This window comes from Caloenas nicobarica, chromosome 1, assembly GCF_036013445.1.
Source record: "Caloenas nicobarica isolate bCalNic1 chromosome 1, bCalNic1.hap1, whole genome shotgun sequence".
Lineage (NCBI taxonomy): Eukaryota > Metazoa > Chordata > Aves > Columbiformes > Columbidae > Caloenas > Caloenas nicobarica.
Window position 1 is genome coordinate 42033243 of NC_088245.1, and position 15819 is coordinate 42049061.

The 15819-nt window shown below is 49.5% G+C and overlaps 1 protein-coding gene across 1 annotated transcript; it reads right to left on the reverse strand.

Annotated features, from left to right (window-relative positions):
• Positions 1 to 833: 833 nt before the first annotated feature.
• Positions 834 to 15125, reverse strand: NFAM1 (NFAT activating protein with ITAM motif 1). The gene is made up of 6 exons (XM_065658283.1): positions 15037 to 15125; positions 12559 to 12897; positions 11414 to 11523; positions 8782 to 8886; positions 4161 to 4247; positions 834 to 1499 (listed from the first exon to the last, which is right to left on the reverse strand). The coding sequence occupies exons 1-6, from the start codon at positions 15089 to 15091 to the stop codon at positions 1440 to 1442; spliced, it is 756 nt and encodes a 251-aa protein (XP_065514355.1). The 5' UTR covers positions 15092 to 15125; the 3' UTR covers positions 834 to 1439.
• Between the last annotated feature and the right edge of the window lie 694 nt (positions 15126 to 15819).

Sequence of the window (15819 nt, forward strand, 5' to 3'; positions counted from 1 at the left end):
GGCAACATTATCTTCAAGTAGAGAGGGTCCTATGACCCTGGAGCTCAATTTTAATTTGATCTTTTTCTTTAAAGAGGTTTCTATGATTCCTCTCAAGTTGTGCTGCATATTCTTATTTTGGGTTGGTTTTGTTTGGTTGTTATTTTGTTGTTGTTTTTTAATCTGAGATAAAACAGCTTCAGCTTTTTGATCCACTGGTTTGATCATGTTATATGGATATTTAACGTAACCTCTTGCCTACCAGAACTAGAATATGCATCAGCACAAACAGCAGGCAAGTTCCAGCTGACAGGAGAGAGAAGAGCTTGAATAAAAATGTCACCTCTAGGCCCTCCTTCGTCCCTCCAGTTGTTCTGAGTTTCAGAACTGGCCTACCTGGCCGAATAACGTACGGGGTTGGGGCAAGGAAGCCTTATACCCTGGCTGGGAAATACTGGCCAGCTGAAACAAAGGCAAACCTACTGGTTTTGGTGGGGCAGAGGTACCGTGCCTGCTCCCATAGGGGCTCAAAATCCCAAGTGGTACCAATGCTCATTGCCAAGAAGAACAGGAAACTGGGGGGTTCTGCTTGAACTTCTCTGGGCAGGAATCTGGCCCCAAACCCGCTTGGCGTTTGCAGCCCTGGGAAATGAGTTTCCTAAGGTTCCCACCTCCTCGTTCTTCTTCCTTGTTCTGGAGAGGGCACTGCCACTGAGACATGGTGCCGGGCAGGGATATTTTCTGTTTTCCTTTCCTCCGTCTTTATCTCTGTCCATGCATCCACTCCTCACCATATACTGCTGATATCGCTGAAGGGAAAGCATTTACTCGGAGGCACTGATTTGAGTCGGCTGAGTATGGTCACAGCAGGCATCTGTGACTACTTGATGGGATTAGCAGATTATGAGAAAGCATGTTTCACTGTGGGGTTCCTGAGAGAGGAAAAATGGGCAGGTGGATGCTGGGATCTCAGTTAAACTATGCATGAAGGCCTGATGGCCGTGTCAGGAAAGCCATAGGCACAGGATCAGACGGCGTGCTGCAGGTCAGAATTGGAAGATCAATTCGGCAAGCAGGGAGGTCTCTGGATTGTCCTCTCATTTACAGAAGATGGAGATTTAAGTATTTCAGCCAGGCCAGGTGAGAGACACCTCCACAGATCCCATCTGCACCTTTTCTAAGGTACTTGTGAGTGCTTGACAAAAGCAGCTTTTCTTTTGCATCAAACGGCTTTGCTGCAAAATAGCTTTGCTGCATCAGTGCAGACTGAGCCCCAGCGGGAGTCGAACAGACGCATTCTGTTGTTAATGAAGGGCAGTTTAGAAGGAGCCAGGGGTTCACAAGTCCCTTGTGGTTGTGCCCTGAAGTTGCTGTAGTTCTCTGCAGAGAACTGGGGAGATGAGTGTGTAGTTCTGCTGAACAGAAAGGTGTCTGGTCCTCACAGGGTCAGATTTTCCCTGCTAGATGTTCTCATACAACGTATCACAGGATTCGTCTAGAGTTGCTTGCTTCTTAGGTGTCTGCAGAATGATGAAAAGGAGAAAAAAAGAAATGGAGGAAAATTATTTGAAAGATTATGAATTGATTCTTAATAAGCAGACACTGACGTTCGTTCTGTTAGAGATGGCTATAAGTGATCCACGGAAACGGAAGCCACTACAGTGAGAAATGTTGCTCCGCCAGAGGCGAACGTGACTAATCCAGCCCAAGGGATAAAGATGCCTCCTCTACTTGTCACTCTACCCCCAAAAAAACTGTCAGACAAGGAGGGGAGGGAAAATTGGACTTGGTAAAAAAATAAATCACTTTGGATTCTGTGAAGGAGGAATTCCCTGACCTCCTCAATCCTGTTTCTTCAACAGTTGAGTCTATTCCTCACAACCGTTCGTCGTGTAGACAAGGCGCTGACAGACTGATATTTTAAGCGCTGTGTGGCACAGGCCCGCTGTAAGCAAGGTTACACAGCAAGCAGCTGAAATGCCACCGGGTGAAGGAAGCCCTACCTACACTAGCATTTTCTCTGTCGCCACCACCAAAGGGAAACATTTTACAAAAGTGCTGAGTGCAGGCACCTCCAAAACATGCAGGATTAACCCTTTGCCACCCGAGCTGGTGGACGGTCCGGTGCGACAGCATGCAAATGCTCTTGTTTCAGGGGCTCTCTGTCCCCCTCCCTTCTAGGGCTCCCCCTCTACGCGCCGCAGCCCAAAGCCAGGGCTGGCCTGGACCCCCCACCGCAGAGTCAGCCACAGTTCTGCAATCCCAGCTCCCACTTGCAGGCCAACCCACTGTCCCACAAGTCTCACTTTTAGGGAAAACTCCCCGTTATCTTCTGGCACAGGCAGCTGGAGGACAAGTGTCCCAGGCAATCACAGCCCAGGATGGCTGAGGGGGAGGCTGATCGAGGTGCTTGCAACAGGAGTGGAAAGCGCAGTCAAATTCTCCTGTGCAGAAATAACGCAGCCCTGCCACTCACACTTCCTTCTGGCCAGCACAAGAACTGAGGACACTTGCTGGTGTTCGCTCTTGGTGTTAGAGCTCATCCCAGCTGCTCTCTTTGCTTTCTTCTCCTTTGTTTCTCCCACCCCTGCTTTGACCCTTACCCAGCCCTGGCTGAGCCTGCCAGCGCCAGACCCACTCACACACAGATGCTCCTTTGCTCTTGCTTTGTTCCTTCTCTGTTTTACAGACCTGCTGCCTCCCGAAGCAGCAGTTGAGTGGTGTGGGCCACACACAAGCAATTCAGCACAGTCCAGACAGTACCATGGTAGGGAAAAAAACCCCCACACCTACTGCATCTCATCATCCAAACTGAATCGTTGTGAATGGGGGAGCTGTGACAAAGGTATACAGAAGAATAAATCAGACAGGGAAAAGGGATCAAGACCTACTTTTCTCCCTATCCAACTAATTAAAATTGCAGCAAGAACACAAAACCGGGGACACTATCTTTTCCATAGCATATGATGCACTGGGGTATAAGACAGTCTATATAAAACAACCCACCCTTCCCCTCAATAATGTGATACCTACCGCTGCCTTTACTACCACCAACCACTGTGGGCCACAGCAGTCACTGCAGGAGGCCAGTGGCTTTGGGACCAGACCACAGGGCAAGTAGCTCTGACACAGAGGCAGCTGCTTGATTTTAGATCACCTTTTCCTAAAAGGTGGGAGCCGTGAAAATGCCTGAGACACTGTAAAATACTGTCCTTCCTGAAACAGAGGGATGGTGCCAACTGAAGCTGGCGCCATGGTCCACACTGCACAGGAAACGTGGGTAGCTCTCCCCAACAGGACACCAGTGGCAGGAAGCAGGAGGCATTTTTCAGGAACATTTTCCAGCGTCAGAAGAGTAAATATACGTTTTAAGCAGATAGGAGGTCTGGAGGGGAAAAAGAACAACAAAGTTCTGAGGACAGGAAGGAAATGTTCCCTGGGTTGCCTGATGCAAGTTCTGTCCCTAGGAATCAGCTGATGCCTGGCAGGGCAGAGGGCTGCATGGGCCTCTGGTCTGCTTCATGTGGCCCCCACAACTGATCTGCATGTTTCGAGTTGCAGCTACTTTCACTATGAGTGGATTTAGTTCCTTGTCTCTAGCTCCTAAGTCCCAGCCCAGAAAGAAGATCTGAGCCCAGAACGTACCCACACCGCCTTTTCCTGAGCCCCAGAGTTGACAGAGACTGTCTCAGCCCAGCCTCTGTTCAGACCACCTTACCTTCTGCTACCATGAAAGGACTCTCAGGTGGTTACTGCTGGTGAAAGCAAACTGTGTCCAGGGCCTGCCCTGGGTGCACAGACTCCTCTACCCCAGAGGACTTCCCAGCTGCCTAAATAATCTGGAAAGGGCAATACTGGGGACCAGCATCTGCCCAACTTCTCCACAAACGTCTGTCTCGTTTGGAGGGAACAGCGACACCAAACCCTTCCATGCCTTTCCGCGTACGCCATACAGCAAAGCATCTGCACGAACCCGGGGCTGCAGGAGCAAGGGTTCTGCCGGAACAGGGACGACAGGCTACATGTGCAGCCCAGCTGGTGAGTGAAGGCCACGTCCCATTTTCCCCTTCGGTGGGACTGGAGACACGCTTACTGCCTGCTAGGGCCATGGCGACTCTGTGGGGTTTCTTTCCCCATGTGCCCAGTGCAGAACTCTCCAAAACCAGGGCCCCAGCCCTTACCTTCCCTGGAGGACTCTTTCTGGGTGACAGGTTGTTTGTGTCATTCTCAAGGACAGAATAGACATCAACGTGCTGCAAATCCAGGCTCTGCACAGGGAAGAGAGAAGAGAGCAAGAGTCAAACAAATTACTTAGGTTTAAGACAACTTATTTTCCACTGGCTTGTTCCCCATCTCGTGCCTGACATGTTTTAGGAACCCCTGCCATTTCCAAAATGTTTAAGTTCCCGACCTAAACTTGGGCAAAAAGAAAATCCTTCTCCCCTGAAATCTTTACAGTGCAACTGCATCATCTTCCTTTTTCAGGCTCACACAGATGGGCGTTGATGTTACCTACCCTGTGTAAGGCAGTGGAGAACAATGCCGATGCCCCTGCCTCTGCTCCAAATTGTCCCAGAGTTCAGAATAAAGACCCTTCTGCCGCATGAAAGGATATTGTGCACCATGGAGACCACAGGTAACCAACAGTGTTCTGCATTGCCCAAGACTCTCTAGGTGCGTGACACCCACAAGCTCTTGCTCATGGTTATTCTGGGCATACAAGGGTGAGAAGAGATGTGAGGCTAAAGTCCTGAAGCACTGGGGGTGTTGAAAATGGGAATCCCTAAACTGGGCGTGATTTCTATTTATTTTCTACGGGTTTTTTTCCAAACCAGAACTACCCTTTCTTCTTAGAGTTAGCAAAGAATTATAGAAAAAAAAAATCAATACACTCCTAGGCCCTCAAAGACACCTGTGGTCCCACACAGCTACACAGAGAAACACACATGCACCCGCTGGTCCCCCAGGTAATCATGTCACAGGAGATGCGTGTCAGTTTGAGTGATGTTCCAGATCTGCCTGAAGGATCAAACATAACAATCCGGAGGACTTTTCCATGTGTGTTTCAAGGATGACAGCAGGTTGCCAAGGTGGCTGTTTCTCTGGCAACGGGAAGATGGGAGGAGCTCCGGCCGCAAGAGGGGCAGATGGTATTAGTGGAAAGACTGCAAAGGAGCGAGGTGCTCTGCAACACAGTGAGGAGGATGAGCAAAACATGGGGGCTTGATTCTGGGGTGGCAAATTGCCTGACCCCCCACCATTTCACCAGGAGTTGCAGACACCCAGCATCTTTCAGGATCGTGGCCAGCAGGATGGTGGTTTGAACAGGATGATAGAGGAGCAGCATTTGGGAGCAGGGGTTGGAACAAACAGGCACTCAGACAGGAGGCGGCCGTGGCAAACGGTGCACCGGACAGCTCTCCCATTCCCAAGCCTTCTCCAGGAACAGTCAAATTATTTCACCTGCCTGCTTACCACTCCCAACAACCCGCTTGCCTACAGCAGCCATTCCCAACTATTCATATGTGCACATGCGCACGCAGAAAATCCCATTTCCCCATCCTCATTTTCAATTCTCTTTGTGATGCTCATGGCGAGGACCTTGTCCCATGTGCTGTGCTCCCAGCCGTCTGGCTCCGTGTCCCCTTGGCAGGACAGGCAACAGCCTCCTCCACTGCTCTAGTCTAAAGCCACTTGCAAGCAAAAAGGATCTTTTTGGCGTTTAACCTCCAAAAAAAAATTCCCTCCCTTCACGAGCCCTCTTCCCATGGAAGCTGTTGACAATGCTGGTCCTTTGCTAGCCAGTTGGAAAGCCAGTGTCTCCAACTGCCATTTGCAAATTAATTACTTTTATTTAGTGACTGACCACCTGCTACTGTCATAGCGGAGGCACACAGGCCTCTCTCCTCCCCGCTGGCAGATGCCTTCCCGTCCCTGAGCAGCCTCGTCTCCCTCGCATTGGGAAAAGCTCCTGTGCTCTGGAACCCGCCTGCGCCACAGGAGTTCTGTTTGCTGCTCAAAAAAGCTTGTTTGAAGTGTAAAGCGGATGAAGCGAGTCCCTCAGATTGTTGTTTCCAAGCTGCTCATTAACCAGGCAGCTAAGCTGGAAGATGGAGGAAAATACAGGTTTGGGTGCAGGCAGTGCAATGGGGTAGAGCAGCTCCGGGGCTGCAGGAGGACAAAGAGGTCTAGGACACACCTTGCAATGTAGCAGGAACAAAGCGGGTGCCCAGGGCTTTTTGCTGCCTGCTGCTTTTCACTGCGTATATCCACTCCCAGGGACCAGGAGGTAAACAGTGGCACCTGGAAGAGCTGATGGGGAAGGCATCTGCTCTGAGGGATGTTCAGCAGGATGGCTTTGCAGAAGGTGTTCTGGGACTCTTCCCACGCCAGGGGTGAGCCTTGCTGCTGTGTAGGGTGACACAGAGCGTTTAATGAGCTGCCCCAGGCAGTCCCAAGCCCTTAATTCAATGTCCAGTGCTGCCTCCTGTTGCTCCTGCTCCCAGCCTGCAAAGACATTGTGGTTCCCTGCCTTCTTGCTTTCCCCCACAGATAGCACATCTGGCATGTGCTGCCCTCCCGTCCCATCACCTAATCTCTGACCTTCTTTATCTCATCTCTTAGAATTACTTCTCACTTGTCCTTCCCTTTTCCTTGCCTTAGCTTACCCCAATTTCTGCCCTCTCCATGAATTAAGCACTAAGTGTTCAACACTTAATTTAACACTAACGGGGTTTCACAACACACCTCGTTTCAAACGCAGTTTGCAGGACTGGGCTTACATGCAGAATCCCAACAAAATTTAGCAGTGGGACCCCAGATTCATCTTTCAAAGGAAATAAGGTTTGTCGACCACTCCCCTCACCTGTCCTGAGGGCCCATCCAATGCAGGGTTTCTATCCCAGAGCTCTTGCCCTGTCTCCCCCGTTAACTTCCCTGCTACACCTCAGAACCCCACGCTCCCCGCTCCTCACCTCGCTGCCCTGCTCTCTCCCCGTGCGCCATGTCTGCAGCAGGAGCTGCCGCGTTGTGCCTGAACCAGTCACCCCACAGCAGCCGCTCCACGGTGAAACAACCTCTGGTGGGTGGGCTAGTACCCCCCAGCATGCAAATGGTCTGAGGCTGCTGGCGGCTCTGCCAAAGAGAGCGGAGCCACCTGCCCTGCACACCGGGCTGGCCACCAGCCCCACACAGCTGGCAGGTGGTTCAGGGGATTTGGGGAAAGGCCGGCGGCACCAGGTCCACGCGGCAGCTGCAAGCACAGGGGCCCAGCCTAGTCCAGGACTGCCTGTGCCTGAGGCTGGCTTTGCTGGCTTCCTAGATTAGCCTTAGCGGGGCCTCCTGAACAGAGCAACATGATGAAACATGTAATTAAGATGGAGCTAAGGATGCATGACGAGGCCGACTGAGCGAGAAATGGATTTGACTTTTTTTTTGTCTCCTCGCAGAAATCATCCACTTCAGCAGGAAACTACCCATTTGGATTTTTATAAGCCCGAATTAAAAAGAAATTACTTGATACAAATGAAAAGGTTTATAACCTGCAACCTCCTTTACCCAAAGCATTGCTTTTTTTGCACAGAATAAACATATCACATGCAATACATAGAGCTTTATTTTAAAGCTCTACTCCAAAAATTAAAGGGCCACAAAACGGTGTCTTCCCCTGTGAAGTAAGAATGAGAAGGGGGCAGACCCATCTTCTTGTTTGTATCTTCCCCCTATCAGGTCTCCTGCCTCCTTGGCAGAGCTTTGCTCCTCTCTGTAGTACATTCTCCAGAGCTTCGCTTTGTTTGGTTTAAATGATTAATGCAGCAGCGCTTACAGGTTTTCCTCGGAGAGACTTTTCCAGCTCTTATAGACCTCACAGTCAGAAAGGTTTCCTAATATTCAGGCAGCGTCCTTCTCTACTCACTTTCATTTTATTCCTTCTTGTTTGTCCCACAGATTACGGGGTAAAAACCCCACCCTTCCCTCCTTAGTGGAGCAGCCCTCCCATGGGAGTAAAAGGAGCAAAAGGAGTCCATTTTAAATGGAGCTGGGTGGGTTGTAAATGCGATTAGGGGTCATGGTTACTTGAGGTAGCTGAGGTCTGGGCCTGATACTTCAGGAGAGCCACTCCAATCCTATTACCTATGACACTGTGGCTACTGGGCTCAAAGAGTGGGAGCAGTCGGCATTCCCCAGTTTGGGGGATGGAAAAGGAGATCCTATGTAATGAAAAGAGAAATTGCCCAAAAGAGAGACCCCCTTCACTTTCTTCCTGCCCTTTTCCCCCTAAGAGCTAGTCATCCTGCTCAGGACTGCAGTGCCACTGTGACACTGACATCAGTGAAGGTGTCACAGCAAGAGCTCTAAGCAGCTGGGGTTGTTGGGAGGACCACTTCTCTCTGCCCCTTTACTGAGCCATCATTCTCCAGCTGGGAAGGGCATGTCCTTGACACACTCTGCAGTACACAGTGCGGCTGAGATCCCCCCTTCCTTCTTGACCTGTGGAGACCCATCTACCTCTACCACCAGGAGCCCTCTCTGGCCCCTACGTGCTGCTCTGTGCTGCCATGCTGCTGGCAGAGGCAAAGGTGCTGCCTGGCAGGGCTTTCACACCGGGGAGGCCACGAGTGGGACCAGGATGGATACACGCAGCAGGCACAGGAGCAAGGCCACCAGTACCAGGCTGGTACACACGTATTGCTTATGTTTCACATCGTGACGCTGGTGCTGTCTGTACCATGGCAGGGCAGGGAAAGGAAGGGTTGTACCATGATGCGGGCAGATGGGATGGAGGGTGATTCTGGTACTCACGTCATAGAAAGAAGAAGGTGGTGGTGGCGGGGGGGTGACTGGAGCGGGCTGCGTTTCCACCTTCTGTCTCAGGATATTCAGCTGGTTCCTTCTAGGGCACAACACCTGCTCAGGACAAGACACCAAATGACACCGTCTCCCCAAAGATGAAGAGAACACCAATGTCATGTCAAAGCTAGCTGCTTGCACACCCCCTGAGTGCTTCCACAGCAAAGACTGCTGGCACTCTGCATTACACAGGCTGCTCCCTTTCCTGACCGCACGGTAAAATGGAGGAGTCTGCTGACTTAACACGGGAGCAGTGGAAAGGAGAACTGGGCTCTGTGTGCACACAGAAATCGCTTCCACCACTGAAACTTAGCTGGACAGAGGGTGTAAGTATTATATCTAACAATGCATAACAATGCTGTAGGACAGGGAGTAAAGCAGGGCCCTGTTCAAAGTGTGTGGTGAAATTTCAGAGGGGCAAAATGCAGTGACCTTTGTCAGGATTTGGCCAGAAAGCTTTGGCTAATACGCGGAGTCTAGAGAAGAGCACCAGATGACCATTAATGACGACATATAGTCAGTGACACGCACTAACGTGCAAGCCCAGCATGGAGTTGAAGGAAGAAGGTCTCTTCCTCTGAAATGTTTCTTGCATCAGACGAGTTCTCCTTGAACACATTCCATTCATGCACAGATAAGGGTTAGCCCTGCTCAGCAAGCAAGAGAGGAGGCAGAAAAGGCAGGAGGCTTTGCTAAGTAACTCTGTTCTAATTCTGAAAGAAGTGGGATGATTATATTCACATCACATGAAAACGATGAACTGCTTTCCAGTCCATTAGTAACTAAGGAGGATGCTAAATAGCTTCTCTTAAAGATAAACATTTTAAAACCAGCAGGTCTGAGCAAGCTGTGGTGAGAAATACGGGCTGTGTTCTGCAGGAGGGCAAGCGTAATGACGGCATGGGCCCCATGGAGAGGCCGTGGGTCTGAGACTTGCTGGCCCTAGAGATGCCCATCGGCAAGTAGTGACAGTGCCTCTCCCCTCATCCCCATGGAGAAGCTGTCTAGGCAAGCAGACATGGGGGCCTGTCTCCAGCCAGGTCACTCTGCCGCTTACACTCCTTCCTCCCCCATCAGACTGCCTGCAAGGTAAATCTCACGAGATTAGCAGGTCTGCCAACTTCTGCCATTCTGTTTTCAACCTGATGATCTCTGACAGGGTGTGCTGAAGCCCGATGCTCCTTGGAGTCGTAGCACCGTACCAGCAGCACGGCCTCCACATAAAAATGCATGCACAGAGTCTGCTGTCGTGGTGGCAGAGAGCAGCTTGGATGAGTAAATATGGAGCATACTCTAGCTAGAAATCAACAATCCCCAAATTCAGATCTAAAAGACATCATTTTTTTTCAAGCCAGCCTTGAGATCTCTGGAAGAATGCAGAGGGTGATATTTGAATGCTTGAGGGTGGCAGTACTAGGAGCAATAGGTTTTCCCCAAATAACAGGGATTCCAGTATCATGACTCCAGAGCTTTCTTCCGCAGGCCGCCTGTCACATCGAGATCTTTCAGCGCTACTTTTGGCTTTTCTTCTCTATGTCCTTTCTTCCCTTCTCCTGGTTTCCCTTTTGTCCTCAGCTACTCATCCCAGCTTCTACTTCCTTATCCATCTGGTCCCAACGTGTGCCACTGGTCTGCTCACCTGAGGGGCCCCGTCAGTCCAGTCTAAACACCCTCCTCCAAGCTCCAGTGCTTCCTCACTCTGGATTCTGGTCCCAGTTTCCCTCCCAAGGCTCATTCTTCCAGGCTCACAGAATCACTGCTGTTGGAAGGTGCCCCTGGAGATTGTCTAGTCCAATCCTCTTCTGCTCAAAGCAGAAATGACTAAAGCAGGTGGCTCCTCAGGTCCTTGTCTCTCTCTTTTTTTCCAGTTACTTGGGACTTCCACAGAGGCTTCCTTGTGATCCTTGTCCTGACCTTCCCCTCTCACTCTGTCTCAATGTTTTCTTTGCCAAACACATGCCCAAGGCTCTGGTCACCATCCCCTCCACAGTGCAGATTGTTTTTCTCCTATAGTGCCCAAGACATGGCTCAGGAACGCAGTTGCACAGTCTCCTTGCAATCAGGTCACAACTCCAATATTGAAAGAGGATTAGAAGCAGGGGAAGTCTTGCCCTCCTCCTGCCATCAGGGCTGCAACAGACTCACTTGGATGCCCAGGACGTTACCTGTCTGCCCAGCACCGCGTGGAAAGGCAGCCTCACACAGGCTCCTTTAGACAAGTGAGGGGCTAAATTGACAAGAGCCAGGACTGAGCAGGCACAAACTGCAATTTTCCAAAGACTCATCACAAGGCTACATCTCCTTGAGTATTCTCACGGCCAGCACACTGTTAGTGTGACTTCTTGCCCTGTGTCAGATCCTTGCTCTAACGGAGAGCACGCTGGAGTCAAAATGATTACTAGAATTTCTTTAATGGACAAATCAATAACTCATTTTGTCTTTCCTGTAATCTTTTTTCTCAGAAAGACTGAACTTAATAAACCTGAGGCAGACACTCAGCATGGCAAATTTCAGCATGGGGACTTCCAATCCAGCCAAGTTAGAAGCAAGTGAAATAAATTCCTAGAATTTGGTTATAACTTGCCTTTCTTTTCCACAGAAGCAGAGCTGTTGCGGCGATGCTCAGTGCAGCAAGAAGAGCGGTAAGGGTAATGAGGATTTCCCACCCATAAGAGGTTTCTACGTACCCTGTATCTGTAAGAAAGAATGCAAAAGATTCACAGCGTGAGTGGAAGTTACAATCCTGCTGCATTTTTAATTCTGGAAAGAGCCTTGAGAGAGCTAAAACACAGAAGCAGTGCAGAATACTGTGGCACAGATGCACACACCCTTCAAAACCTAGTCTGACTGAACAGAGAGCAAGGTGCAGACGAAGAATCATGCAAAAGAGGCAGGATATGAGCAGCTGCACTTAGTGTAGATTAGAGAGAGGTGACATGACTATGAGAGCCAAGCAAGGTGGTAGGTAAAGGCTGGCAAAGGTCTTTAGTGATAGGGGCAGAAAGACAGACGGTGGAAAGCACGCAGGCTACACAAACTAGCAAGGTGGATGCTGTGGGCACCCTCTGACCAGTGTAGCAAAGCTATTTCACCATGGCTCTTTGCATTTACACTTTCTAAGAAGTTTTTCATATCCAGCATTCAGTAATACAAATCCAGCATGCAAGTCCTTATCACTTTTCTATAACATTCCTCTTACCTTGGCATTAAGCTCTCCCTCGCTTTCCAGCCTGTGCATTAATGGCACAACCGATCCCTTATACCACATGGAAAAGGGGGAGATTCCAGTGAGCCCTTAACCTGTTTGTGAGCTCCTAACCTGTACATCTGATTACAGCGAGCACCCTAACCACTGATCTTGTGTTCAGCCATCTCTGTCACACTGCTAAAGGCCAAACCACACTGCCCCCTGAACACTGACACCTAAAGGCACCATCTGAGCCAGTGCCCAGGATCCCTGGTTAGACCCTGACTTTAATCCTGCTGTTCCCAGGAGGCTGCAGCCAGGCAGATAAAAATTCCTGCACCTTCACGTCCCCACCTGTGCATTGGAAACAGCAGCACCGGTCACCTGTGTAAAGCACATTTGATGGTATTAAGAATTGGGCATAAAGTATTATTCCCATCTGGCTTCATAGCATATTTAGGTGAAGAGCAAAGATCATATTTTCATAGCCACATCCAGCTGCTTTTTAACTACACGCCCCTCCATTCTGGTTGTTCACTTACCTCTAGCAAGGACAAACACTCCCTTTCCCATTTTCTGGATGGCATTCCATTTGACCTCACAGTAGTATGTACCAGTAGAAAAGGTGTTTTTGAGTGGCATGATTCTGTGGTCGTAAGATATGGTGGCAGTCGTATTCTCTTTTCCAGAAGGGATGGCTACATTTTCTGATCTACTATAGATGGATGCTTTCTGGCCCAGTGAATTTATCCAGTAATAGATGATTGAAAATGTAGTGTACTTCGGCATGTAAGGGAAGGTGACTTTACAGGGGATGGATATTCCTTCCTTGAGCAGTGCAACCTGGATTGGAGGATTCTGCTGTACATCGACATCTTGCCCTGTAAGGGTAATAATTGTTAGTAGCCACCTAATACCACTTTAAGTCAGGAGAGGACTGCTGCTCCAAAGACGAGATTGCACAGTGAAAATCACTGTATGTCAGGAAGCGCGCCCACAGCGTGCAGTGTTGGTCCTTGTCAGAAACTGAGTGATTCAGAGCACGTGCCCTGTGTGATCTGCCACATCTCTTAGGTAATTGCTGTGTGATTTGCGATAGCCTGTTGCATTCACAGGCTTCCCCTCTTCCCTTGTGAGCTCCTCCGTACAGCACCAACATGCAGCGAGACAGGAAATGAAGCAGGAGGTGAAGTGATTTTTGCAGTGCTGTGAGGCTGTATTTACAGCGGGTGAATAGAAAGCGATTCTCCAAGACAAACACTGTCTGGACATCTCCTGAAACCCCCGGGTTACAAACCTCTGCTTGGGCATCTATATGTTCCCATGTGATGACTCTGCAGCAGCGAAGGTGCTGTACACGAACAGGTGTTGTCAGTGGGACTATGTGTTGCGGAAGCACGAGCGCGGAAGGAAATTGCATATTCTGCATGGGGGCCACCTACCAGGGCCACAAGAAATAAGACACAGCTTAATCATTCCAAACTTTTGCTGCTGTAAATGGGCAGCAAAGTGTGAGACTCCGTGCTAGATATGGGAACTCGATGCTAGATATGGGAACTATCTGCAGAAGACTACAGATCTTCAGTATCTATACCTGACAGTATCTTAGGCAGAGAGATGGGAGATCGTGCCCTTCATGTGCTTCCTCCTTACACAGGCAGGGCTGCTGAAAGTGATCCGTCACTGCAGTTCAGTAGACAATGATGTCAGGAGTTACGAGAGACAATGAATAAGCACGGATGGGGAACCACACCATAGTTCAGCTCTCTGTTTTGTTTAATAAAAATATGTTAAAAAGCTAAGAGTGAGCCATGGGCTAGTAAGGAGCTCTGGAGTACAGGATCTCCTTGGCTTCCCAGCCAAATCTGGGTTTAACATCAGGCAGTCTCTGGATCTATTTGTTTGGCAGCTGACATAACACCACATATAAAGCAACCTAAGAGAAGGCTCGTGCAAACCACTGCTGTCTTTTAAAAAGGGGAACTGTAAATGTACGCAGAAGTCATCTTACAAAATGAAGGCTTCTTTCAGAGACATGGAAATAGAAGGGGAAAAAAACAGCACAGAGAGAAAGTAGGGGACGGGCAGGCTTTTCCATTCATGCTTTTGATGGGATTCCCTGGGGTTCTGCATCCATGAACAGGCTCATAACAAGGCATTAAAGCTGTCAAAGAGCACAGCCAGCCTTGCTTTCCCGTCACCGTGCACTAACGCTGCATCGCGACAGCGGCCTCACCTCTGCACAGCAGGACTCGGCGTCGGAAAAGGCAACTCGGACTCGGCGCCGCTGAAAGCCGAGTGCCGCGGGAGAGTTGTGGGGGGCAGTAAGGGAGGGAGGGCACGGCCACTGTCCAGAAAGGACTGTCAGAAAGTAACATCCATTAGGGCAAATCCTCTACAGGCGACATAGGCAGGGACAATAGCCTGAGAGTAAGGAAGAGCTTAGGTTACACCACTAGGAAAAGGCTCTTAGCTGTGAAAGCAACTGAGATACAGCACAGTCCTGAGGGACACGCTCATTTGTTGTGAGCGCACAGTCCTGTGTACACCAGATACAATATTATGGAAAGGAGGTAACAGACAATCCTGCAGGCACTGCGGGAGCGATAACCTGAGCGGTCTCATCTGGGCCTTATTTTCTAAAATCATTCATCATCCTTCTCTCTACCCAGCAAAACACACATGAATATAGTTTCTATACGAGACGTGTCTGAGCACTGCTGTAACAAAACAGAGGAGAGATCCATCTTTTTACAGTATCCCAGGAGCCATTAGCTTGAGAAGAACATGCCAGGGAAAAAGCCAAACCATTTTATTTAGGTTATCTAACCCTTCTCCCATGTTCCTCCTTTCTTGAGGATTCTCTCGCTCAGCGTTGAAATGCTTAAAAGACAGAAATAGCAGCAGCATGCGAATTCCTAGAGGGGATCTCTGGAAATTAGCAAAAGATAGCAGCTGGAAATGCTCTACGATGAACAAACATGAGAGTAAACAAAAGCAATAAAAAATTGGGTTTTTACCTCCACACTGAAGCAACCAAAGAAACAGGAAGATGGCTTTTAGATGAGAGGCCATGGCGGGGGCCAAAGGCTGTAGGAAAGCAACTAGACACGAAGATCCAAAAGGCAGAAGAGATGGGGGTTTGTCAGGTATTTCCACACCCGGGCAGCTGGTTGATCCCTTCTCGTTGGCGAAGGGACGGGCAGGATGGACACACACTGCATTTGGCAAGCTCTTCCTGGCAGATGCGGGTTCTTCTGCTTTTCGGTCAGGCTCCTCCCTGCACCGGGGGTCATTTTTCTCTGTGATACTGCGATGGTGTTACACCTACCAGCCGGTGACCCAAGATCAGATCATAAGCTCTATAACGCATAGAGATTTGTGTCCCGATGATGCACATTTAAAGCAAACTTTATCACCTTCCACAACAACTGAAGCCCCTTGTTGGGAATATGGAAAAAAATGTGCTTTGACTGATGCAGATCAAGGCATTTTGAGGTGACTATGGTCAGATTCAGGGAAGGATTCAGCAGGCCCTGGAGTGACAGACAAACTTAGCAGTGGCACAGTGGGACTTTCACCATAATTTGTTCACACAGTTGTTTTGGAACAGCTATTCCTGATTATCTCACTGCACGGATCATCCAGCTTTTGGAATAAGGGCACCTTACTTCAAGTTATCTTAATCAAGCGGTTTGTATACACAGGGAAGCCACTAAGCAGTGCCACAAGGTGTGGGCTCAGGGCAGAGCAGCACCATCAAACTCCTTCTTTGCGTGACCACTCAAGTGTGGGGTCACCTG

Excerpts from the sequence above, each read along its gene's own strand:
- NFAM1 (XM_065658283.1), bottom strand. The coding sequence starts at position 15,091 with ATGGCCTCTCATCTAAAAGCCATCTTCCTGTTTCTTTGGTTGCTTCAG. Across the intron at positions 8,887-11,413 it reads TGCTTCTGTGGAAAAGAAAG|GTGTTGTGCCCTAGAAGGAA; the intron begins GCAAGTTATAAC and ends TGTCCTGAGCAG. Across the intron at positions 4,248-8,781 it reads CACCTTCTTCTTTCTATGAC|AGCCTGGATTTGCAGCACGT; the intron begins GTGAGTACCAGA and ends TTCCCTGTGCAG.